Below are 25109 nucleotides of genomic sequence, written 5' to 3' on the forward strand. Positions count from 1 at the left end.
AAGTTTTGCATTTCTTGCGGTTGCAGGGGAAGGTGCCGGGAGTGGAGGTTGGGTTGGTGGGGGGTGTGGACCTGACAAGGGAGTCACGGAGGGAGTGGTCTTTTCGGAACGCTGATAGGGGAGGGGAGGGAAATATATCCCTGGTGGTGGGGTCCGTTTAGAGGTGGCGGAAATGACGATGGATGATATGATGTATATGGAGACTGGGTGGGGGTGGTAGGTGAGGACCAGTGGGGTTCTGTCCTGGTGGCGATTGGAGGCGCGGGGCTCAAGGGCGGAGGAGTGGGAAGTGGAGGAGATGCGGTGGAGAGCATCGTCGATCATGTCTGAGGGGAAATTGCGGTCTTTGAAGGAGGCCATCTGGGTTGTTCAGTATTGGAACTGGTCCTCCTGGGACAGATGCGGCGGAAATGAAGGAATTGGGAAAATGGGATGGCGTTTTTACAGGGGGCAGGATGGAAGGAGATGTGATCTAGGTAGCTGTGGGAGTCGGTCGGGTTATAGTAAATATCCGTGTTGATTCGGTCGCCTGAGATAGAAATGGAAAGGTCTAGGAAGGGGAGGGAGGAGTCTGAGACAGTGCAGATGAATTTGAGGTCAGGGTGGAAGGTGTTGGTAAAGTGGATGAACTGTTCAACCTCCTCGTGGGAGCACGAGGCAGCACCGATACAGTCATCGATGTAGCGGAGGAAAAGGTGGGGGGTGGTGCCAGTGTAGCTGCGGAAGATGGACCATTCCACATATCCTACGAAGAGACAGGCATAGCTGGGGCCCATGCAGGTGCCCATGGCTACTCCTTTGGTTTGGAGGAAGTGGGAGGTTTGGAAAGAGAAGCTGTTCAGGGTGAGGAGCAGTTCAGTCAGTCGAAGGAGGGTGACAGTGGAAGGGTACCGGTTGGTACGGCGGGAAAGGAAGCAGGGGGCTTTGAGTCCTTCGTGATGGGGGATAGAGGTGTACAGGGACTGGATATCCATGGTGAAGATAAGGCGTTGGAGATTGGGGAAGCGAAAATCATGGAGGTGGTGGAGGTTGTGGGTGGTGTCCCGAACGTAGGTGGGGAGTTCTTGGACTAAGGGGGACAGGACCCTGTCGAGGTATGCAGAGATGAGTTCGGTGGGGCAGGAGCAGGAGCAGGCTGAGACAATGGGTCGGCCGGGGCAGTCAGGTTTGTGGATTTTGGGCAGGAGGTAGAAACGGGCGGTGCGGGGTTGTGGGACTATGAGGTTGGAGGTCCCAGCAACATCTTTGTCAGTCTCTTTTCTAGTCCCCTTATCAATTCATATCATTCCTGTAATCAGAACTGTACCCAATACTCTATCTAGTGCTTTATACAGTTCTAATGTGGCCTCCCTGCTCTTATATTCTGTGCAAAATATCCCATTTTATTGCTTAAATCACCTTACGTACCTGTCCGCTGACATGAAATTCACTGTGCATCGCCCTCGCCTCTTTGCCCTCCCAAAATACCTCTCACTTCTTTGGTTTGAACCTTTGTCACCCACCTTCCCACTCCATTGATATCACCCTAGCTATGCATTCTTCTTCCTCAAGCCTGTCTCAAATTTGTGTTATTTATGAAGCCCCCTACAGTTAAGCAATTGACGTATATCTGAAAAGTAAGGAACTTAGCAACACGTTCTGTCCATGGAGGAGAAAATACATGTCAGTGGCAAAGTCAGTGTATGTTTGAATGCTAAAGGTTATAGTAAAGCACACAGAAATTTCAAATTTATTTATTTTTCTCTATATTACAGTCTTAATTTGAATTCCATTTGAGCTCCATTTTTAAAACTCATTACAATGTAAAGGAGGCCAAATTGTACACATTTCTTCTAATCTTTTACAATGCATAAAAGCAGAAAACTTCTGACTTAGAAAATGAGTGAAAAATTCCATGCCCCTTCCAGATAACACAAGTGAACGTTTTGTTTTACCTCTATTTACATTTGCCTTCTGTATGGAGATGGTTTCTAAATATTTCATCAATATTCACAGTTAAACAGTTGCTTGCTCGCAATCACACGAGAAAGTGGCAAACCTAACATTTTGTACACAGGGGCTGGAGACTTTTTAAAGTAAACAGAATCAAGCAAAGAAGCAATCACACTTTACATTGAAGAGCTTGTGTTAGCATCATTACAAAAGTGCATAGTGGCCTTTGTTGTAATTTGTCTGCACAGGATTTTCTCAACAGCCAATTCTAAAATGGTCTGGACAATTATTCACATAATGGAAAAGAAAGGTAATTGGTCCTGAATAAAGTTCTTCCACAGAGAATTACTGCTCAGTCTGCCTTCTCTTACACTTCAATTGATATTACACACCAAGGTTCAAATTGGAACATTGAGGCCTTTGGATTTCTGTCATTAGATTTTTGCACTTTTTGTTTGGTAACTTATTAATATTATCTGTTGCTGCATATGTATTTAAAAAAGACATTTCCTGTATGAATTGATTCCCCCTCATGTTAGATAACAAATCTCTTGCAGACATTTGGACCAGTGTTCTCCAGGAATGTCAAATGTTAATTCTAAACACAGAAAATGTTGACAATCGCTCTACTAAAACTGATGAGCTTTGCTTAACATGGCAAGGTACTAACTATAAAGGCTGTACTTCATTGTAAAAGCAACACAAAATTGCTGTATTGGTGGTCAGCATCAAAATGTATCTTTTTTTAAATTGCTTCCATACCCACAAGGTTATTTAAAAAAACATACAAAAAAATTCAAATAAATAAATAATCCCAAACATGACCTTTTATGTATCACAATCTAAATTCACTCATTTAGGAAAGTGTAACCAGAATTTACAACAATGAAAAGATTTTTTAAAAATTTAAAGCTAGTACTCTGGGTTCTTTTGCAAGTATTAAGAATTAGAGGATCATCTACTTTAGTAACAATAAGTTATTATAATTTCTATTGATTGGTTGATGACAGTCATTTCCTAATACTGCTGTAAGACTTAGGTTTTAACCCATTAACTTTCCAAGAACAATTTCAAGTACAAAGAAATGTGGGCAATATAATTCATTGGCCATGATGCATTGTATTTTCGCAGACTAGAGAACTGCAACAGAAATAATGACTGAAATTCAGCCTCTGAGAAACATAATAGACAGCTAATTTCTGATTAATTTTACTCCCATTCATTTTAATTTGTCTGAAACAAATTTCTGAGTGAACCAATCTTAAAACTTCAAGCAGACTTGTGACAAACCAGCTGAACACAATATTTGTTACAAATTCTTCATTCAAAGATAGATGCCAGATTCAGATACTAGAAGATTCAGCAGATTCTTTGTTTTAAACAAAATTTAAGCCAAAGCCTTACTGGACCAACTCCAAGCACTTTAAGAAAAATAGCTTAACTCCCATTCCCGAGCCAAGATACTAAGTTTCCAATTAAATCCATAATTTTAGAATAAAATTGGCTTTGAGAAATAGACAACACAAAACAAAGAAAATCATAAACTCAAAATATAATATTTTCACTGTCGAGTAGATGGCTTTTAGTCCTTTTTCTGGGGAATACATCCTTCCATTTCTAAAACTTCAGGCCAGCCTTCATATTTATTTGTATTTTTATTATTCTTTATGATCTGTAAGTGGAAAAGATCCACATTAGAACCAGAATGCAAACCAATGATTGAAACTATCACGTGTGCATATCTGCTAATCTGCTTTTTCAAAATGGAATTCGGGTTTGATTTGAGTGAATTTAAAAAAGTTGCCATTCTTCATGTGAATCTGTAAAGTGCAAACAATCAGTTAACTTGTGAGAACAAAGTCATCAATCTGATCCTAACACAGCTCTTACTGAACACTTATAGGGATTCAGTGGGGATAGATGAAATGTAACCAGGCACACAATTGCACGCAATACTTCTCGGTCAACAGAGGTGGAACATAGAAACATTGTTGGAGCAGTGGAAGGTATCAAATGTAGTGCTGGTCAGAGATTAAATCCAGGAAGCATATGTTGTTGTGTGGCTTACTTCCTTACCAGGCATTTACCTGCTGAACTGAAACATCATTTGCGATCAGAGGTTTATTCCCAATCAATTACTTACCTCAAAATATTAATGTGCTGTCTTTCTGATCAGCATGAAAGGTGAGCAAAGGTTATGCTACTCTTGAGTTTAACACTTCACTGTGTTTCAAAATTAAAAGTGTACAAACATGTTCAGTGTTCACCTAAAAGACATGCACTGATCTCTTTGTTGACAGCCTTTATTTAGCAGAGAGGGATTCAAGTGGGAGTGTGTTTAATCTCCTTCTTTATACCATAAAGGAAAACCACCTTAAAATATTCCAAATTGTACTCGCATGTAAACAGGTCTTGCTCTTGTGCAGTCTCTTCACGAATGTGAATTCAATTAAAAGTACATACATAACACTCTGCTAAGTGCAGATATAAATATTGAAGAAAACTCCCAACAAAACCTTTTTTTTCTTTATTCTAACTATACAGTCTGTAATTTATTTCTCCAACAGCACAACAAACCAACACGGGGCACGATTTAGTGCAGCCACCAGGAAACTGCCACTGCAGAAAACTCAGCTTATTAAACAAAATAACATGTCTCATTGAACTTATAGATTAAGGGAAACAGCACAGAATTTAAGTGATCAGTTTTTTTTTTAAAAAAGGAAAGCAAAGACACTCCTTTTACCTGCTCAAAAGGACTCTTTGATTGAATCCCTTTTGCACCAACAAAAATCCAGTTGTCTCTGAAGGCAAGATTTGAGATGGAGGAACTTCCCAAGTCACTGACAAGTTTCCGTGCTTCATCGTTAAGTCTGCAGCAAAAAAAAACTCCTTTAAAATCAAGTGAACACAATTTGCTTTTGACGGAGTTAATTTAGGTCTACTGAGCACAAACGCTTAGTTCAAAAGCAGGTTAATGTGATTACAAGAATGTTTACTCCCTCCTCCCCAACCAAGGGCAAATCATCTGCCGAATCATCAAGGTACAGCATCAACACCCAACACTGGGAGATTTGGGGTGATGTTTAATACAAACTGCTACTGAACTGCAAAAGTTTATGTCTTTATGGAAAAATGTACACAGGTACTATTTAGGAGCTACACAGGAACCATTTTTTCCTTTGGAAAAAACTCCTGAAAAATAAACATGAAACCTTTACCACATAGAAACAAGAGGAACAGATGCAAAGAAGCACCCCCACCACCTGCAGTGTCCCCTCCAAGTCACACACACAATCCGGACTTGAAACCATATTATCATTGCTTCGCTGTTAGTAGGTCAAATTCCAGGCATGCCTTTCCTAACGGGTGTCCTATCACAAGAATGACAGCAGTTCAAGAAGGCAGCTCAGCATAATCTCAAGGGCAAGAGAATGGACAATAAATACTTGTTTAGAAAGTGAAACCCTTATTTCTTGATATAAAGAAAAAATGTAGACAAAATGCCGAACAGAGAACCACAATAGTGGAATTAATTTTAAAGCTTTGTGCCTTTGCATAATATTGGGATTCTAAAATCCCTACAGAGTGGAAGCAGGCCATTCAGCCCATTGAGTCCACATCGACCCTTCCATATCTGCCCCTACCCCAATCCTTGAAACCCTGCATTTCCCATAGCTAACCTACCTAGCCTCCACATCCCTGGACACTATGGGAAATGTAGCATGGCCAATCCACCGAACCTGCCCATCTTTGGACTGAGAGAGGAAGCCTAGACAGTCATGGGGAGAACCAAGGGTGGAATCGAACCTGGGTCCTGGTGCTGAGAGACAGCAGTGCTAACCACTAAGTCACTGTGCCACCCCAAATTATCCTTGTAATTATGCCTCTTCTATTTGAAGATGAATTTCAAATTTTTGTTTAATACTCATTCACTGGATTAGGGCATCGCTGGATAACCAGCATTTATTGCCAATCCCAGCAGGCAGTTAAGAGTCAACCACATTGCTGTGGGTCTGGAGTCACATGAAGGTCAGACCAGGTAAGGACAGCAGTTTCCTTCTCCAAAAGGACATTAATGAACCAGATGGGTTTTTCCAACAATCGACAATGGATTCCTGATCATCACAGGCTCTTGATTCCAGAATTTATTGAATTCAAATTCCACCATCTGTTGTGGCAGGATTTGAACCCAGGTCCCTAGTATCTGGGTTAAAAGTCCAGTGATAATATCACTAGGCCATTGCCTCCCATATACAGTATTTAAGCTAAATTTGTCTTGACTATTATTTAAACATATGGTGGAGGGGTTTCTCCCTTTCGCACATGGTCAAAAATGATTGTCTGGGTGGACAGCACAGGAGAAATGTCAGGCAAGGCTCTCAGTGTGGGATTGTTGCAAGCTAGATCATTACACAAAGGCCAGGAGAAAAACATTTGCAGTCGCCTCTTTTAAATCACTTCTTGACCAAGAGTAAACACCTCTGCTGCTGCGCAATCTTTAAACTTATTTCCCATTGCAATTTCTTCCTTTACCCCTTCCACCATAAATAAAGTGCAGATTTACAATACCCACAATATTCCTGATGTATATACTTATGCCTCATCTAAGACTGACTTATCCATTTGATTTTTAGAGTTTGTAAATCTTCATATCACAAAGGCCATTTACAAAATTTAAACATACATTATATAATTTGTGGATGCATTTTAACAATGGAGATATTTTTTCATGGAAACTATAGTTCCAAGTAATAGCAGTGAGAGAGAGAGAGACACACACACACACACACACACACAGACATAGTGAGAGAGAGACACACACAAAGTGAGAGAGAGAGAGAGAGAGAGAGACACACACACACACACACAGAGTGAGAGAAGAGACACACAGTGAGAGAGAGAGAGAGACACACACACACACACACACAGTGAGAGAGAATGTTTGGAAAATGGTTGATTTGACAAGATATTTTTCACAGCAGGTCAGCATTAAATTAAACTACTGACTAAACTGACAAACACATTAATTAATAAAGGAATAGGTAATCACTAACTTGGTTGCACTATCATCATAGGTAGCCATAAGCACTACTGTTCCATCCTGCAAGGTCTTCAGGAAATCAATGAAAGGTTTCACATCTGTGAGAAGAAAAAAATGATACACAGATCAGCATTCACTTTCTCTACATTTACCCATACGGATCCAAATATTTATCTATAATTTGAAGTACAGCATTTAAAGCAAACCATATTCATGTAATAGTAAAAGAGAGTGAACATCCAGAGATTGGCAAAGCACACAGACGTCAAGTAACTGCAATTCAATAGGTAATTTGCCAAGAGCAAAGGAAGACAGTATTTTTTTTAAACTGTATTCTCTTATTTAAATTTTCTTAAAATGGACTCTGCAGAAATTTTAAATTGCCTGTCAGAATAAGGATGCTGTCTGCGTCTAGAAATTTCAAGGAATTACTAGGAATTATCAGGACAAAAGCAAATTCAATACCTATTGGACTACAAACCTCCTTGCATTGTATGACAATTTCAGCCAAGCCAATGTAAAAGACCAGTAGAGGAAACTTCTTTTTCAGCCAGGAGACCATGGCTTTGTACGTGGGAAATCATGTCTCACTAACATAATTGAGTTTTTTGAAGAAATAATGAAGAGGATTGATGAGGACAGAGCAGTGGATGTGGTCTATATGCACTTCAGTAAGGTGTTCGACAAGGTTCCTCATGAAAGACTGATTAGCAAGGTTAGATCAGATGGAATACATGGAGAACTAGCCATATGGATGCAGAACTGGCTCAAAGGTAGAAGACAGAGGATGGTGTTGGAGGGTTGCTTTTCAGCCTGGAGGCCTGTGACCAGTGGTGTGCCACAACGATTGGTGCTTTTCGTCATTTATACAAATGATTTGGATGTGAGCATAACAGGTATAGTTAGTAAGTTTGCAGATGACACCAAAACTGGAGGTGTAGTGAATAGCAAGGAAGGTTACCTCAGATTACACCAGATCTTGATCAAATGGGTCAACTGAGGAGTGGCAGATGGAGTTTAATTTAGATAAATGAGGTGCTGCATTTTGGAAAAGCAAATTACAGCAGGACTTATACACTTAATGGTAAGCTCCTAGGGAGTGTTGCTGAACAAAGACCTTGGAGTGCAGGTTCATAGCTCCTTGAAAGTAGAGTCACAAGCAGATAGGATACTGAAGGCAGCTTTTGGCATGCTTTCCTTTATTGGTCAGCACACTGAGTATTGGAAGGGTTTAGAAAAGATTTACAACTATGTCACTAGGGTTGGAGGATTTGAGCTGTGGGGAATCCCTGAATAGGTGGGGTTGTTTTCCCTGAAGCATCTGAGGCTGAGGGGCGACCTCAGAGGTTTATAAAATCATGAGGGGCATGGATAGGGTAAATTGACAAGGTCTTTTCCCTGGGGTGAGGATGTCCAGAACTAGAGGGCATAGGTTTTGGGTGAGAGGGGCAAGCTATAAAAAGGGACTTAAGGGGCAATGTTTTCACACAGAGGGTGGTGCGTATATGGAATGAGCTGCCAGAGGAAGTGCTGGAGGCTGGTACAATTACAGCATCTAAAAGGCATCTGGATGTGTTAATGAATAGGAAAGGTTTAGAGGGATATGGGCCAAGTGCTGGCAAATGGGACTAAGTGAGGTTAGGATATCTGGTTGGCGTGGAAGAGGTGGACCGAAGGGTCTGTTTCCATGCTGTACATCTTATGACTGTAACTGCAGGATGTTCAGATTTCTTCCCTCAACGATAATAGACCCCCACAAGATTGCAACAATAACATGAGGTCATGTTTTGAAGCTAAAACGTGTGTGATGTGCAAAAAAAAAATACAAAAATTCACCAGGGTGGGAGTAAAGAAGCCATCACATTAGAACACATCCTGTTATACAATTAGCAGTCTGGTTTATAGAAATTGCTTGAAACCTGAACAACCAACCAATGAGTTTCCACAATCTTTATTACTATGGCTGTCTTTAAGTATATTCAAGGCTGAGACAGACACATTTTTAATCAGTAGGAGGATATACTGGTTATAGGGAAAAGGCAGTAAAGTGGATTTGAATGATGGATCAGACTGAATGGGTTAGGTGGCCCAATTTGGTTGCTCAGTTTCACGGTCTTCTTTGCCATTTTAATGAGGGATCCTTGGTACTTTTTTGAACAGTCTAGTTTACATTCACTGTGTATTTTCACGGGAATAGTTTGAATTGAGAATTCATCAACAAGCAAAGAGATTACATTTTGCCTTTTTAAAAAGTTAACTGCGTTACCTCCACTCCACAGGTCAAAAACTTTAGTGTCCAAAGCACTGCCAAGTTTGCCTGCAAACCATCACAAAAAAGGTATCAACCATAATATACTGAAGCAATATAGAAAAAAAGTGCTTAAAGAAAAAATAAAGATGCACAAACAGTACTTTGCCATAAAATTAACAGTAGCCATATTAATAAATAAATCAGAAGGGCTGATGCCCAAAACGTTGATTCTCCTGTTTCCTGGATGCTGCCTGACCTGCTGTGCTGTTCCAGTCTCACATTTTCAGCAGTAATAAATAAATCAGCCTAATTTAACAGCTCGGCATTTCTTAACAAGTAAAACATCTGTTTTTTGATATTCAGTCTCCAGCTAAACATTCTCCCTTCAAACTTTTAAAAATTGGTAAATCAGTAGTGAATAATATTCAATAATTATGAATCAGTTAATATACAGATTAGTTATACACAAAATTTGAGATGTAGCAAAAAACAAGTAGCTAAGAAAGGCAAATTTGCAGAAAGCAAAACAACTCACTAATATAACAGAAACAAAATATGCTGAATGAAGTAATTTTAATAACTAATGAAGAAATTAATCAAACTGGATAAATTCACTTACCATCTATTGTAGCTATATTCATTCCCCGACCAACATTATTTTTAACACCACTCATTATTCTGGAACATAATGAAGGAGTTTTATCAGATTTATCAAGGGTTATTTTCTAGTTTGCTCCAGTTCTGAAGGCTCACAGGTAATCAAGGAGACGTGCAGATACTGGGTTGACATATCACATGACTAATCCCAGAACTTTTGTTTTGTCCAGATGGTACTTAAATTAATGCTTCAACTTTAATTTTTTTTTGCTCTGGTTGAACTTATCATTTTGCATAGTGAGCAGTGTTCTTCGTTTGTTATGAAAGTGTTTATGAACCAACTAGTCCACTGTCACATTTGTAGTACAAGTGTATTCAGTATAACACCAGTGTAACACATCCTGACCAATATGGAAAACAGAGCAGAAAAAGATTCCACGACATTCTGAAAGGCATACTTTTGCATTTAAATGTAGTGACTTTAAATGGCATTGACTTGAATTTTACCTGTTAAAGATGCAGTGGAAGCAGTATTTTACTTTAGATAATTGATAAATAATAAGGCTTATCCTTCAAAAGACTTATTTTATCTATCATTCTCATGTATGTTGTGAATTCCAGTCAGAAAATTACTTTTAGTCCTGCTTCCTCTAAAGAGATATTTTGCTTCTCAAGGTGAAGAACCTTGGTTCTGTGGATCAAACAATTCCTTAGTTTTGCCGTGTCAATAATGTTTAAGAGTCAAGTACAACATTGGTCAAATTCTAGTAAATTTACATAAACCCCAATTACATATGAATGTGGTATACATCATCCGTATTAAAGTTTGGATTTTGAACTAGTGAGATACGGTTTTGGTCTGTGTGTGAGAAAGGCTTGAATGATTAACTTGTCAGTATTTCTGGAGCCATTTTTCCCAACAGTATTAGAGAGACACTTCCTGGGGTAATAATGGGAGTTTGTTTGCATGGTGAGTTTTAAGTGGACAGAGAAACATTGAAGAGCATTAGCTTGTTTTCAGTTAGAAGATCAGATTTGTTTTTGCTTATGGGTAAAAGTTTGATCACTTCTTCAATTCACAGAAGTCCTCATTGAAATTGATGTATGATACACTTTCTCCAACAATTAGTTCAGAAATGTTAGCAAATAGGTCAACTCGCTGTAAAAGATTTTAGTTGAAATCTCCAGAACAGAAGTATTTGGATAGTACCCTGAGGGATTATAGCACAGAAACAGATCCTTCCATCTAACCAGTCCATGCCAACCATAATCCCAAACTAAACCAGTCCCACATATGCATGGCGCATATCCCTCCAAACTTTTGTTCATCATGTCCTTATCCCAATGTCTTTTAAACATTGTAACTGTACCTACCTCCACTACTTCCTCTGGAAGTTCATTCCACACACAAACTACCGTCTATGTTTAAAAAACTAATTGCCCTTCATTCCTTTAAATGTTTCTCATCTCACCTTAAAAATGCCCCCTTGTCTTGAAATCCCGAGGGGAAAGACACCAGTCATTTACCTCATCTATACCCCTCATGATTTTATAAGCCTCTAAGGTTTATTTGCATGGTGAGTTTTGAGTGGACAGAGAAACACTGAAAAGTGTTAGCTTGCTTTCAGTTAGAAGATCAGGATTTATTTTTGCTTAGGGGTAAAAGCTTGATCGCTACTTTAAATTCACAGAATTAACCTCAACCTCCTATATTCCAGAGAAATGAGTTCCAGCCTATTCAGCCTCTCTTTATAACTCAAACCCTCTATTCCTGGCAACATCCTGGTAAATCTCTTCTGAATTATCTCCAGTTTAATAATATCCTTCCTACAATAGGATGACCAGAACTGGACACACTATGCTAGAAGACACATCAACATCCTCTACAGCCTCAACACAACTTCCCAATTCCTACACTCAGAAGTCTGAGCAATGAAGGCAAGTATGCTAAACACCTTAACCACCCTGTCTCTATGTAATGCAAACTTCAAAGAATTTCATTAATGAATCCCTTGGTCTCTCTGATATAGCCAAGGCTCTACTTTTAATTGTAGAAGTCCTGCCCTTGTTTGTTTTACCAAAATGCAATACCTCACATTTATCCAATTTAAACTCCATCTGCCACTTGTCAGCCCATTGACCCAACTGATCCAGATATTTTTGCAATCTTAGATAGCCTTTCTCATTGTCCATTGTACCACCAATTTTGGTGTCATCCGCAAACTTACTAACCATGCTTCCTACATTCTCATCTAAATTATTTGTAGAAATGACAAAGAAAAGTGGGCCCAGCACTAATCTTTGTGGAACATTACTGGTCACATGCTTCCAATCCAAACACATCACCACACCAGCTACTGTTAAGCCAGTTTTGTGTCCAATTGACAAGCTCACCCTGAATTCCACATGATCAAACTTCACTGAATAGACTACCATGTGGAACTTTATCAAAGGCTTTACTAAAGTCAGAGTAAACAGTCCACCACTCTGCCCTCATCAATCTTCTTGATTACTTTCTCAAAAAACTCAATGAACTTTGTGATACACGATTTCCCTTGAACAAAATTATGCTGACTATCCCTAATCATTTCTTGCCTCTCCAGATGCGTAAAGATCCTATCTTTCAGAATCACCAACAACTTACACAGCACCAAATTCAGACTTGCAGGTCTGTAGTTATATAAAGCTAAGAATGTTTAAGGTCAGTTGTGTGACTTCAAGAAATAGGCTATCAAGCTCATAAGACCAGGAATTGAAAGAAACAGTTAAGTTAAACAAGTGCCATTTAACTGCCCTAATCCCTCAAGAACAAATGAAAAGAAGAGTGCCATTCAGTCACTGGAGCCACTTTCAGATCAGCCATTATCTAATTGTATGGTCATCTTAACTATTTGCTCAATACCTCTTCATAATACTCAGATTTGTTTCTTAACTCACTACCAATTTAAGACTTAGCTTCCATAAGCACCACCTTAACCGCTTTTGGGAGATAATTCCAAATTTCTACTACCTTTTGTCAGAAAACATACTCAATCACAAATGGTCTAGCTCCAATTTTGTAACCCTCATTCTTGATTCCCACAAAATAAAAACTTTCCCACTGTATTGATTCTATTGAATTATTTTAACACTTAGATCACCTGTTATCAGATTATCCTTTAATCTTCAATACATCCGTGAATGAAGGCCTCAATTTATATAATCCATCCTCCAGTCCCATGGCAGAAGAGTAGTTTGATATACAGGAATGAAGTCGATGGACATGAGAATGCCTCAGTAGACTAAATTTCAAGGTACAACACATCAGAACATAGCTTCCATGCAATACTGAAGCAGAAGCAAATCAATACTTACATTTTATCATCAACACAGATTTTGGGTCCAACAACATTTGCTGCTCCACTTGCCATTTTAAACGCAAAATGCTTCTCAGGACAAGGCTTTGCGAGACCACATTTGTACTTTGGTGGCTTTGTTGCTGTGACAAAGTTTTGAAAACAGTTTCAAAATAATGTTTTCCCATCTACTAAATAGGATAGGTTTTCCTATCCACACAAATCACTAAAATTTTCAGTCAAGCATTATACACTTTTTTCTCCTTTTTCAATCATGAAGCCATTCAACCAAGATAAAAGCCAAGTAGCATTTGCCACAAACCTAGCTTTACACATTATAAGAACAAAGAACCCTAGATGCTGAAAATTGGAAATGAAAACAGAAAACGCTGGAAGTATCAAAAAGTCAGAAATCAGTTCTTCAGACAAGACACCAACATACTTTCACGTCAAATGACACATCAGAACTGGGAAAAGTTAGAAACGTAATGGACCTTAATCATGTCAAATACGCTAGGGCTGAAAAACAGCAAAAGGAAAAATCAGAGATCATGGGCGGGGAAGGAAGGTGGGTGTAAACATTCAATCAGCATATAATAGTTGGGTGCAGTTAAAGGAATTACTAATGAGACAAATAAAGAGTCAAAAATGTGTCCAGAAGTTTTGAATAGCAGAAGAATGAACAGTTGCTGTGCAAAAGGAAAGCAAGAGAAAGTAAATTAAAACTGTCATCTGCAAAGAAAAGGAAACAAAATGGGGTTACAGAATATGGACCAAAATTGGTGAACTCAGCGTAGAGTGCAGAAGGATGTCAAAATACTAATTGAAAGACTAAGTTCTATTCCTCAATCTGACACTGAGCTACACAGCAATACTAATTCAAAGACAGAGATGTCAGCACGAAAGCAAGGGAATAATTGAAATTGCCAGCAACCAGAAGCTCAGGGACACGATTACACACTGCATGCAGAGTGCTTTGCAAAGTAGTCGTTCAATCCACACTTGGTCTTGCTAATGTACAGACTGTATTGAGAGAGAAGCATTTTTAAAAACAACATTCATTCATTCACGGGATGTAGATGTCACTGACCAGGCCAGTGATTATTTTCAGCCCCAAATTACCCAGCCAACCACATTGCTTGGGTCTGGAGTCACATGTAGATCAAATCAGGTGAGGACAGCAATTTCCTTCCCTAAAGGACATGAGTGAACCAGATGGGATTTTACTGACAATCAGCAATGGTTTCATTCGACTCAAGTTTCAAATTTTTATTGAATTCACACTTCAAAATTTGTCATGATGCGATTTGAATCCAGGTCTCAAGAACGTCACCTGGAAATCTAGGTAATAGTCTAGCAATAATACCACTAGGCCAATACCTCTCCAAATACAGTACACCAAGTTACAGGTATAGATTAATTACAGTTTCACCTTGAAGGAATGTTTGGGACTTGACCAGTAAGGACAGAGGAAGTAAAACAGCAAATGCTGAATCTGCTGTGCTTGTAAAGAAAGCTGCTCCGGAAAAGGGCTGGGGGCTCTGGGGGATTGAGAGAAGCGGACTTGCAGTTGTAGATTGGTACCTTTGCACACTGTACAGATACTTAGTTCACTTAAGATTGAAGAAACAAATGCCACATGAAAAATCTCTACTTAAGTAGTCCCTTGGCGACATGGAACTGTAAATGAAGCATCATTGAGGCAGAAGATGCTCTTTACAGGCAGTCCCCAGGTTGTGAGTGGATTCCATTTGTGAGTCCATCCACAAGTCAGACCACAATGTAGGACAACATAAAAGTAGTTACTTGGAAGATCTTTAAAATTATACACCTATATGGGATTGCGTTCCAAAAGTATGAACTTTCTGAAGTCAAACATTCATAAATTGAGGATCTAGTGTGTTCTAAATTAAGTCATGGCAAGTCGCACATTGAAGTGACAAAATGTAATCCTTCTGTTTGACAAGTTTCAGCTTCTGTGATAGGGAATCCGGTTTCCTTTGAACCTGGAAGATCACTTAATACCACAACACTTTCAAGGCACATGCACGGCTACATATTTTGGAAGTAGGCCAATGCAGAATTGAATTAATATGTGCAATATAGATCAATGTACTTCATTTGCAGTTAAAGCTGGATCTAAGCAAAGCATTAAAACTGTTGCTGAACACTCCAGAAAAGCTTTCCGAAAACACACACAAATTTAAGGTGTAGCATTCCAGCTAGTGAAGTTTCTTTGGAAGATAACTGAATTAAATTCACATCTTTCTTCTGAGATAAGCCAATTTCCTGCTGCAGCTCAAATGTTTTTCATTTTTGTGTCCAATATTAGCATTATTTTACAAAGTAAACTTACGTTTTACTTCCACTTCAACTTCTGATCCGGCTGTAAAATTAAAACATTAAATGGTTGTTAGCCATATGATTAGTTTACTGATTTGAAGACACATTCTGCAAGCTCACATTTTGAAATTAGATTCTAAATATTTTTAGACCATTATGCACCTTTATGGAAGTTTCTATTAATTTGGAATGAAGCTGTCCCACCGAACAGCAAGGGGATCTTACACCTGGAAAAGTTCAGGATGCTCCATAACGGTTAAAGTCTGCTAATATTGTTCTCACTAGTTTTTTCCACTTCTAACTTACAGGTGATTTGCAGTTTTAAACACAGTCAACCAAACTTGGTCTCTCATTAAAATTATGGACTTCCAACTCTGCAAATTATGAATCATTGCATGGTGCCCCTCCCAATAGCCTTTTGGGTGTACCTACAGCCCATAAGACTGTAGCAGTTCAGAAAGGCAATCGATCACACTTCCTAAAAGGCAATTAGGAATGGACAATAAATGCTGGTTTAATATTCCGTAAACAAATAAAACAATGTTGCTCATAATATTTTGTTCACAGAGATTGGGATAAAGAAAAATTAAACATTATAGGGATGAGTCTCTGCCTGATCCCTAGTGTCTGGAAGCAATTGCTTACAGAGGATCCTGCAGTTAACTGGACTCTAGCAATTAAACTGTTAACCTGTCAAGGTGGACAGGCAGGAGGCTGGAAGAACACAGCTAGCCAGGCAGCATCAGGAGGTACAGAAGTCAACGTTTTGGAGAGTCCTGAAAAAGGGTTACACTCGAAATGTCGACTTCTGCACCACTTGATGCTGCCTGGCTTGCTGTGTCCTTCCAGCATCCTGCCTGTTTACTTTGGATTCCAGCATCTGCAGTTTATCTCTAATCTGCCAAGGTAGCCAGCCACAGTCAAAGTTGGGAATAAAATGTAGAATTGTTATGGCACACGGGGCGGCCATTAGGCCAGTCATGCCAGCACCGGCTCTCGAATTGCCTCCTGCCATTCCTGTCTTCATCCCGTAGCCCTGTACATTTTTCTTTTCAGATCAAGGTACGGAAAGGGGAGTGAATAGGAGGCAAACTTACCTAAACATTTATCTAAAGAGAAAACAAAATGCAATCACTGACAAGTTTGAATTCACAAGTAATCTCTCAGCGGCATGTGCAATTTCATCTTACAACAGACTTCTAGTTAGCTCACTTTAGTGACTGAAACCAATTTACTATCTACACCTTCTGTTCAAAACCTCACACCCTATTTTATACTGTGATAAAAATCAATTTTTGTCTGTGTTCTTCAAGTTAGCAGCCTGAAGAACAATAGCTTGTTAGAGATTGGAGCATTGAAGACACAGAATACACCAATAGTAGCTACATTTGATTTTTCCAGAACAGGGCAAGATGCTGTTGGGAAGTTTTAAATAGGCTACAAAGAATAGTTTGAGGGTCAGTGAACAGCAATTAATAAACAAGTAGTCAAAAGTCAAGTAGGGTCAGAGAAAAAGCTCCATGTAGCGATAGTGCTGCTGGTGGCTGGGTCTTTGCTGTTGGGGATCAGAGAACTCCTTGGAGCCATTTGGTAGCTCCATGCTGCTGAGCAACTAGGGCTCAGTGGAGGCCTCGGGTGGCCTATCAGTCGAGTGGATTTGAAAGGAAGCCATCAGCCATAGAGCTAGAATTATGCCCCAGTGATTAGATGCTAGAACGCAGCCATGCAAATTGAGTAGGATGCAGTCACAGAAGACTGACCAACAAGATCATGACCAATTATTGAGGTAGTCTAAGTTACAGTGAGTCTTGAGGAAAATGTATAGTCTACATCTTTGAAGGGGAAGACTGAAAATCCTCATGAGAGACACAATTATGAAGCAATTTTGTGACTCAGTCCACTAGTTTTTGAATGCTTTGGTGAGAGATCTGTAGGTGTCTTGTTTGCATTTGCCATCTAATGTACAGTTCAGTGTGTTCAACCACACATTGCCTGTTAATTCATGACTACCACATGTCAATTCTGAATGTTAAGATTAGAAAACAGATGTCGCGGATTGCTTGCTTTGCTGATTCTTATACAGCAACATGTAGTCTGTCTAAAAACTTCAGAATCTTGCGGCACTTTTATTTTAGCAAGTAACTGGAATTTCAAATTATATCTACTTTAGACAAGAAAAAATATTGGTCTCTGAATGGGTTTGGTAAAATGTAGGTTCTCATCAAAAGCTGTATCCTAATTTGGAGTCTGGTCTGGGATCTTAACATTGAAAATGCAATATTTCCAGGCATATATAAAAAAAATACTTACCAAGTATTGCTCCCAAATTTGCATCTATTTTGATTTCAAATATTTGTAGTGTGAAATAACCCACAAGCAAAAATACAACACCAGCCACTAAACATTTTATGGAACCTGAAAAAGAAAACAAACAGCTTCAACTTCTGATATCAGTTGTAGGATCCTGAAGTAAAATCATGACCAAGCTGACTACATTGCAAGGTTTCAACACACACACAACTAAGGTACAGTTAGTAAGTTCGCAGATGACACCAAAATTAGAGGTGTAGTGGACAGTGAAGAGAGTTACCTCAGATTACAACAGGATCTGGACCAGATGGGCCAATGGGCTGAGAAGTGGCAGATGGAGTTTAATTCAGATAAATGGAAGGTGCTGCATTTTGGGAAAGCAAATTTTTACAGGACTTATAAATAATGGTAAGGTCCTAGGGAGTGTTGCTGAACAAAGAGACCTTGGAGTGCAGGTTCATAGTCCTTGAAAGTGGAGTCACAGGTAGGTAGGATAGTGAAGGTGGTGTTTGGTATGCTTTCCTTTATTGGTCAGAGTATTGAATACAGGAGTCGGGAGGTCATGTTGTGGCTGTACAGGACATTGGTTAGGCCACTGTTGGAATATTGCATGCAATTCTGGTCTCCTTCCTATCGGAAAGATGTTGTGAAACTTGAAAAGCTTCAGAAAACATTTACAAGAATGTTGCCAGGGTTGGAGGATTTGAGCTACAGGGAGAGGCTGAACAGGCTGGGGATGTTTTCCCTGGAGCGTCGGAGGATGAGGGGTGACCTTACAGAGGCATGGATAGGGGAAATAGGCAAAGTCTTTTCCCTGGGTTGGGGGAGCCCAGAACTAGAGGGCATAGGTTTAGGGTGAGAGGGGAAAGACATAAGAGAGACCTAAGGGGCAGCTTTTTCACACAGAGGGTGGTACGTGTACGGAATGAGCTGCCAGAGGAAGTGGTGGAGGCTGGTACAACTGCAACATTTAAGAGGCATTTGGATGGGTATATGAATAGGCAGGGTTTAGAGGGATATGGGCCGGGTGCTGGCAGGTGGGACTCGATTGGGTTGGGATATCTGGTCGGCATGAACGGGTTGGACCGAAGGGTCTGTTTCCATGCTGTACATCTCCATGACTCTATAACTACAGTATCATTGAAAATATGGTCTTGGAGTGTGCGAATGATCTTGCCATAACAAAGATGCTGTGAAATATCATCAATGTGTTTCAATCAGAAATGGATAAATAATACTGAAAAAAGATCCAGAAAAAAAAACTTTGCAACACTGTGCACAAGCATAATACTGGAGTTAAAAGACCAGAATGGTCTGCTAAAGGTCTACTAACAGTAATTTCAAATTCAATAAGTTACTGTACTGTATATTGGTATTAAAATCAGCTTCTGAATTTGTTTTAAAAATCCATTCAAGGGATATGGCCAAGCAGACAACCAAACTTCCAATAATATCTTCGCTAAAGTCTTCAAAGGGTCATTTTAATGGAGTGAATGGAATCTGGAAAAAGCTGAACACAGCCTCCACGGATTGCTGGGAAGAAACCATTGATTACAAGACCAGGAAACACTAAGATTGGTTCAACAAGCGTGACTATATTATCCAGTGCCTCATTAACAAGAGAAAATTTTTCCATCCTTAGTAATACAACATCGGCAAGGCAAAGAGAACTCATCAAGCAACAAAGACAGAGTTACAAAGAACAACAAAGGAAGTCAAGAACCAATTGTGGAATCAAAGCCAACGAGCTACAACTTCTTATTCACAAGCACAACATTGCTCCCTCCTTTTCTCCACCTTCATCGCCACCATGCTTCATGTTATCAAGAACAAGCTTCCCAGTGGTTAGGGACATTGTCGAGAGGATTGACAGATAACTTTTCAACCTCAACCAATTGAAATCCAAGAAGAAAATGACTCCGACCTCACTTGTGACAATGTCATCTCTTCTCTCTCGGTTAAGAATATTCAAGTCTTCCTCGATGCCTTTACAGAAGCATACTGTAGAAACGGTCTCAGCCTCAAATCCTTTACCAAACTATTCCAGGTCAAGTTTCGATCCACTCCTCCATTAAGATCAACACAGAAATTCTTCCAAATATGGAACACTTCACCACCTGGGAAGCTACTTCTCATTTGAGGCTGACCTTTATGCAGAGATTTAACATCACATTCAATCTGCAAGATCACCTTCAGATGCCTAAAGGATGAGAGTGTTTGACAACTGACATTCAGGTTGATATTAAGATCCTAGTAGAAATACAAGATGTGATCCTTCATGCTCTTGTAGATGGCTCCAAAACATGGACTGCCCAGACAAGTCAGCTCAAGACTCTTAATAAGTAACAAACTTTGTTGGAGATGGATTCTCTGATCAGCAGGGAGGACAGTTGTACAAATACCAGTGTCTTTGAAGCAGCTAACAGTAACCAGCATTGGGGCCACGGTCATCCAATTCCACTGGGCCAGCCAAATGCTTAGGATGCCTCAGTTCTACCAAAACAATGCAAAAAGGCACTTGAATGAGAGGAGGACAAAGGAAGCATTTCAAAGACTCCCTGAAGGTTTCATTCAAGAAATGCAACATATGAGATGTCAATGCATGGGAGACCCTCATACAGAACAATCGATCTGGAGGAAACTCCAGCATGACAGAACAGAATTCTTTGAGAATAGCTTGTGGTAATACCTGCCAAATGTGTGGTCAGAGATGTGGCTGAAGAATTGGGCTCATCAACTACAAAAGGACCCATAGAGGAGCCCCAGAAGAATGAACCAAAACTACATTTGATCATTCTTTGTCTCCATTCCTCCACAATATTGCAGAAGCTCTCAGTCACCCTCAGCTGGATTATTTAAAAGGCATTTGGACAAATATATGGGTAGAAAAAGAAGGGTGTGGGCCAAATGCAGGGAAATGGGGTTAGCTTGGATGGACATTTTAGTTGGCATAACCAGTTTAGGCCTGCCTCCGTGTTGCAGGGCTCTATGACTCTAAGCTGCTCAAGGTAGTGTACCATGTTCAACCATTTCCAGTTGGTTCAATGATCTTTCCTCCAAGAGCACTTCAGAAATTTGTTGATGATTATACAATGTTCAGCACCAGTTACAACTCCTCAAATAGCAAAACAGTTGTGTCTACATGGAAGGAGACCCAGACCACAGCAGCTTCAGGTTTTGATAGACAATTAGCAACACACACCAATATCTATTGCTGAAATTCTCGCACTGCACTGAATCCTGACTCACCAGACCCCTGAATATGATGTTGTGCATGTACGTGTTTGTAGGTAGCGAGAGGTGGACACACGGAAGTAGTTCTGCACCCACTGAAATCACAATCTCCTCTAGCCGCTGGAGACAGCGCTCAGAAGGAGGAACCCTCAATTTCAGGAAAGTTGGGACTTGGCTCATTTCCGAACCAATTCCTGTGGTAAAATGTCAAATTCATAAGCACCTCTGTATTATTGGTGCCAGTGAAAGCCTGCCTGAACACACTTGCTAATTAAGCAATGAGCCACTTGTCCCATCAGAATTCCAAGTTGAACAATAGCAAACCACTATAGACAGAGAACATTCTTCAACTGCATTACTGCTATTTAAATTTCTCAAAAATAATGATCCATATTCCAATCAATAAGAAGTCTGAAGCACAAGCATAAACAGTTGAACATACTCGATGAATAGAATTGAGGGTTTTGCATATAATACTGGAAAAATTATTTACAAATGAACACCAATTTTTCCAGCAGGCACTTGACTTTTGCATTCAAAATATATATTTTCATTCTCTGGTTTATTGCATTATCCTGGATATCGCTGAGCTGGAAGGTTTATTTTCAGACATTTCGTCACCATACTAGGTAACATCATCAGTGAGCCTCCAGTGAAACACTGGTGTTAGTGACCCAGTTTCTATGTGTGTGCTTAGGTTTCCTTGGATTGGTGATATCATTTCCTGTGGTGGTGTCATTTCCTGTTCTTTTTCACAGAGGGTAATAAATGGGGTCCAAGTCAATGTATTTGTTGATAGAGTTCCAGTTGGAATGCCGTGTTTCTAGGAATTCTCGTGCGTGTCCCGGTTTAGCTTGTCCTAGGATGGATGTGTTGTCCCTGTCGAAGTGATGTCCTTCCTTATCTCTAAGTAAGGATACTAGTGAGAGTGGATCATGTCATTTTGTCGAGAGTATGGTATTGCAAAAGCACAGCAGGGCAGGCAGCATCTGAGGAATAGGAGAATTGACGTTTCGGGCATAAGCCCTTCATCAGCAATGACACTTATTCCTGATGAAGGGCTTACACCTGAAACTTCTATTCGCCTACTCCTTGGGATGCTGCCTGACCTGCTGTGCTTTTCCAGTGCCATACTCTCGACTCTGATCTCCAGCATCCTCACTTTCTCAATTTCTTGTTGTGGCTAGTTTACTGCCTGTTTGTGCAATGTAGTGTTTGTTCCAGTTCTTGCACGGTATTTTGTAAATGACATTAGTTTTGCTTGTTGTCTGTAAAGGGTCTTACAAGTTCATTAGCTGCTGTTTCAATGTGCTGGTGGGTTTGTGGGCTACCATGATGCCAAAAGGTTTGGACAGTCTGGCAGTCATTTCCAAGATGTTTTTCATGTAGGAGAGAGTGGCTAGGATTTCTGGACGCATTTCATCTGCTTGTTTGGGTTTGTTGCTGAGAAAACGGCGGACTATGTTCATTGGGTATTTGTTCTTTTTGACTGCGCTGTATGGGTGATTTTCCTCTGCTCTTCATAGTTCCTCTGTGCTGCAGTGTGTGGTGGCTCATTGGAATAATGTTTTAATGCAGCTTCGTTTGTGGATGTTGGGATGATTGCTTCTGTAGTTCAATATTTGGTCCGTTTATGTTGCTTTCCTGTAGGTGCCGGTTTGAAGTTCCCCATTGACTGTTCACTCTCTCATGACATCAAGGAATGGCAGTCTGTTGTTGTTTCCTCCTTTTAGTGAACTTTATGCCAGTAAGGATATTATTGATGGTCTTGAAAGTTTCGTCTGATTTGTTTCGTTTCGTGATGACAAAGGTGTCATACACATAGCGGACCCTAAGTTTCCAAACATACAGACAAAGGAGGACATCACCTCGACTGGGACAACACACACATATCACATTCGTGCGAAACAAAGGCACGCACGAGAATTCTTCAAGATATGGCACTCTAATCAGAACTCCATCAATAAATACATTGACTTAGATCCTATTTATCTCCCCTTGAAAAAAAAAGAACTGGAAATGACATCACCCATCTTAAGAAACCAAGAGCTATAGAGAGGCAGGACATAGCACCAGCTCTTCACCGGAGATCCTCACTGATGAGGTTACTAGTATGGTGACGAAACATCTGAAAAAACCTTTAAGCTCAGTGAGCTAGCTTACATTTATCATCAACCGGAGCTACAAATCTTCTCAAAATTCGCTAGTTATTCTCAATGTATGTATATGCATTGCTTTTACACATTATAAATTAAAATGAGTGCCTTTTTTCTTCATCATGGATTGCTGCACTTTTGTTTAAAAAGTTTATAGTTTATGCATGATTTTGAAAGAAAATAAACTGTAAGAAATTAAACTTAGCAATGTTTCACCTCAGATTCAGGATCATAATTCCCCATCCAAGATCGCCTGTTTCCCACCTCGCTCAGGCTCAACACAGGAATTATAGAGGAATATACAGGCATTCAAGGACTTCATGTGCTAAGAATTATTACAGATTTACATGCAAAAACAAATTTGTTTCAATTTTGAAATAGTTTAATTATTTCAGTCAACCGAAAATCCTTAGAGTGGATTAATTAGGTACTTTAATTGTATCATTGTGAAAATAGGATGGGATCAGATCAATAAACCATACCTAAAAGTTGGCTCATTCTCAAGAGCACAAATTTGCAATAGTCTGCACCCAAAATTAGGGCAAAATTATCGCACGATAGTGAATCTTATAGTCATTCATAACATGCCCATCTTTTCTTGCTAGTCTGTTGCTGGACCAGTCGTGTAGTTCCTCCTTATGCATGCCATTCATTCATGTAGCAATCTTCGCAGTGACAATGGTAACTTGAGCAACTTGGCCAATGCAAAGAACTTACGTCAAGTTAATTGTTAAATATAATATTGAAAACAAATTTTCAAATTTCCATCATATTTAAAAGGCAAGGATATCAGCACTGGGATCCTGAACACTCATAACGTTGGGATACTCTAGATAACAAGTCTCCCCAAAAGCGTTACAACATTGATGCGAAAATAATGTTTCTCCATGTTGTATCTCTTACACATTTAAAGCACACCCAAAATCTGTTCAAAACATTTTTCTCAAAAGTCACTTGTATTGCTGGGTACCAATACAAAACAAATCTGTATAATGAATGAGTAATTCTATCGCATGTCAAACTTAATTTCAGATAGTTGGCATGCTGCTCAACATTGCTGCAACGCAATCAAACACTGACAGGTAAATATTATTCAATATAGTTAATCTTTGATTATTTCTTACCTGATAACCTCATTGTTCCAATTGTGGATTTATGATCTGACCTTCAGCTGAAATGCCTAGAAAAGCAAAATAAATTGTTGATTACAATAGTGGAAAATACTTTTCAACAAAAAAAATCATAACAATATTGGTGGTTTTAAAATATCATTCCAATAGAACTACTCTGAATCTGTACTTACTTGCAATTCCATATACAAGGTACATTTCCCAAACAGAAAAATTTCAAAACAAAATCAAAAGAATCTGAAGTTAAAAATCTCACAAAGTTATAGTCCAACAGGTTTATTTGGAAGTACAAGCTTTCAGAGCATTGCTCCTTCGTCAAGTAGCTAGTGGGGCAGGATCATAGGACACAGAATTTATAGCAAAAGATCAGTGTCATACAACTGATACAATGTATCGAACAAACCCAGATTGCTATTAAGCCTTTAATCACTTAGAATGGGGATGCAGGTTTCGATTGATCTTTGTATGACACTTTGTTCTTTTGCTAAAAATTCTGCGTCCTATGATCCTGCTCCACTAGCTACCTGACAAAGGAGCAGTACTCCGAAAGCATGTACTTTCAAATGAACCTGTTGGACAATAACCGAGTGTTGTGATTTTTAACTTTGTCCACCCCAGTCCGACACTGGCACCTCCACATCAAAGAATCTGAAGTAAAAGGCTCAAACGAGGCTGAGAAAAGTTAGAGTGAAAGTATTGATTATACAAATAAAAAGTTTGAAAAACTATTACTGACTGTGTGGAGTTTGCTCATTTTCTTCGTGTCTGCATGGGTTT

At 39.5% G+C, this 25109-nt stretch overlaps 1 protein-coding gene across 1 annotated transcript in view; it reads right to left on the reverse strand.

Moving 5' to 3' along the window:
* Window positions 1–2431: 2431 nt before the first annotated feature.
* Window positions 2432–25109, reverse strand: part of fam3c (FAM3 metabolism regulating signaling molecule C) — a 45107-nt gene continuing 22429 nt past the window's right edge. Inside the window, exons 2-10 of the mRNA XM_043709087.1 lie at window positions 24327–24382; window positions 17813–17917; window positions 15516–15545; window positions 13179–13302; window positions 9847–9905; window positions 9243–9293; window positions 6990–7074; window positions 4679–4805; window positions 2432–3604 (exon numbers count right to left, since the gene is read on the reverse strand). Coding sequence (XP_043565022.1) covers window positions 3515–3604; window positions 4679–4805; window positions 6990–7074; window positions 9243–9293; window positions 9847–9905; window positions 13179–13302; window positions 15516–15545; window positions 17813–17917; window positions 24327–24339 — 684 coding nt within the window. The 5' untranslated portion in view covers window positions 24340–24382 and the 3' untranslated portion in view covers window positions 2432–3514. The remainder of the gene's footprint in view (window positions 3605–4678; window positions 4806–6989; window positions 7075–9242; window positions 9294–9846; window positions 9906–13178; window positions 13303–15515; window positions 15546–17812; window positions 17918–24326; window positions 24383–25109) is intronic.

Source organism: Chiloscyllium plagiosum, chromosome 19 (assembly GCF_004010195.1).
Source record: "Chiloscyllium plagiosum isolate BGI_BamShark_2017 chromosome 19, ASM401019v2, whole genome shotgun sequence".
In the NCBI taxonomy this organism is placed as follows: domain Eukaryota; kingdom Metazoa; phylum Chordata; class Chondrichthyes; order Orectolobiformes; family Hemiscylliidae; genus Chiloscyllium; species Chiloscyllium plagiosum.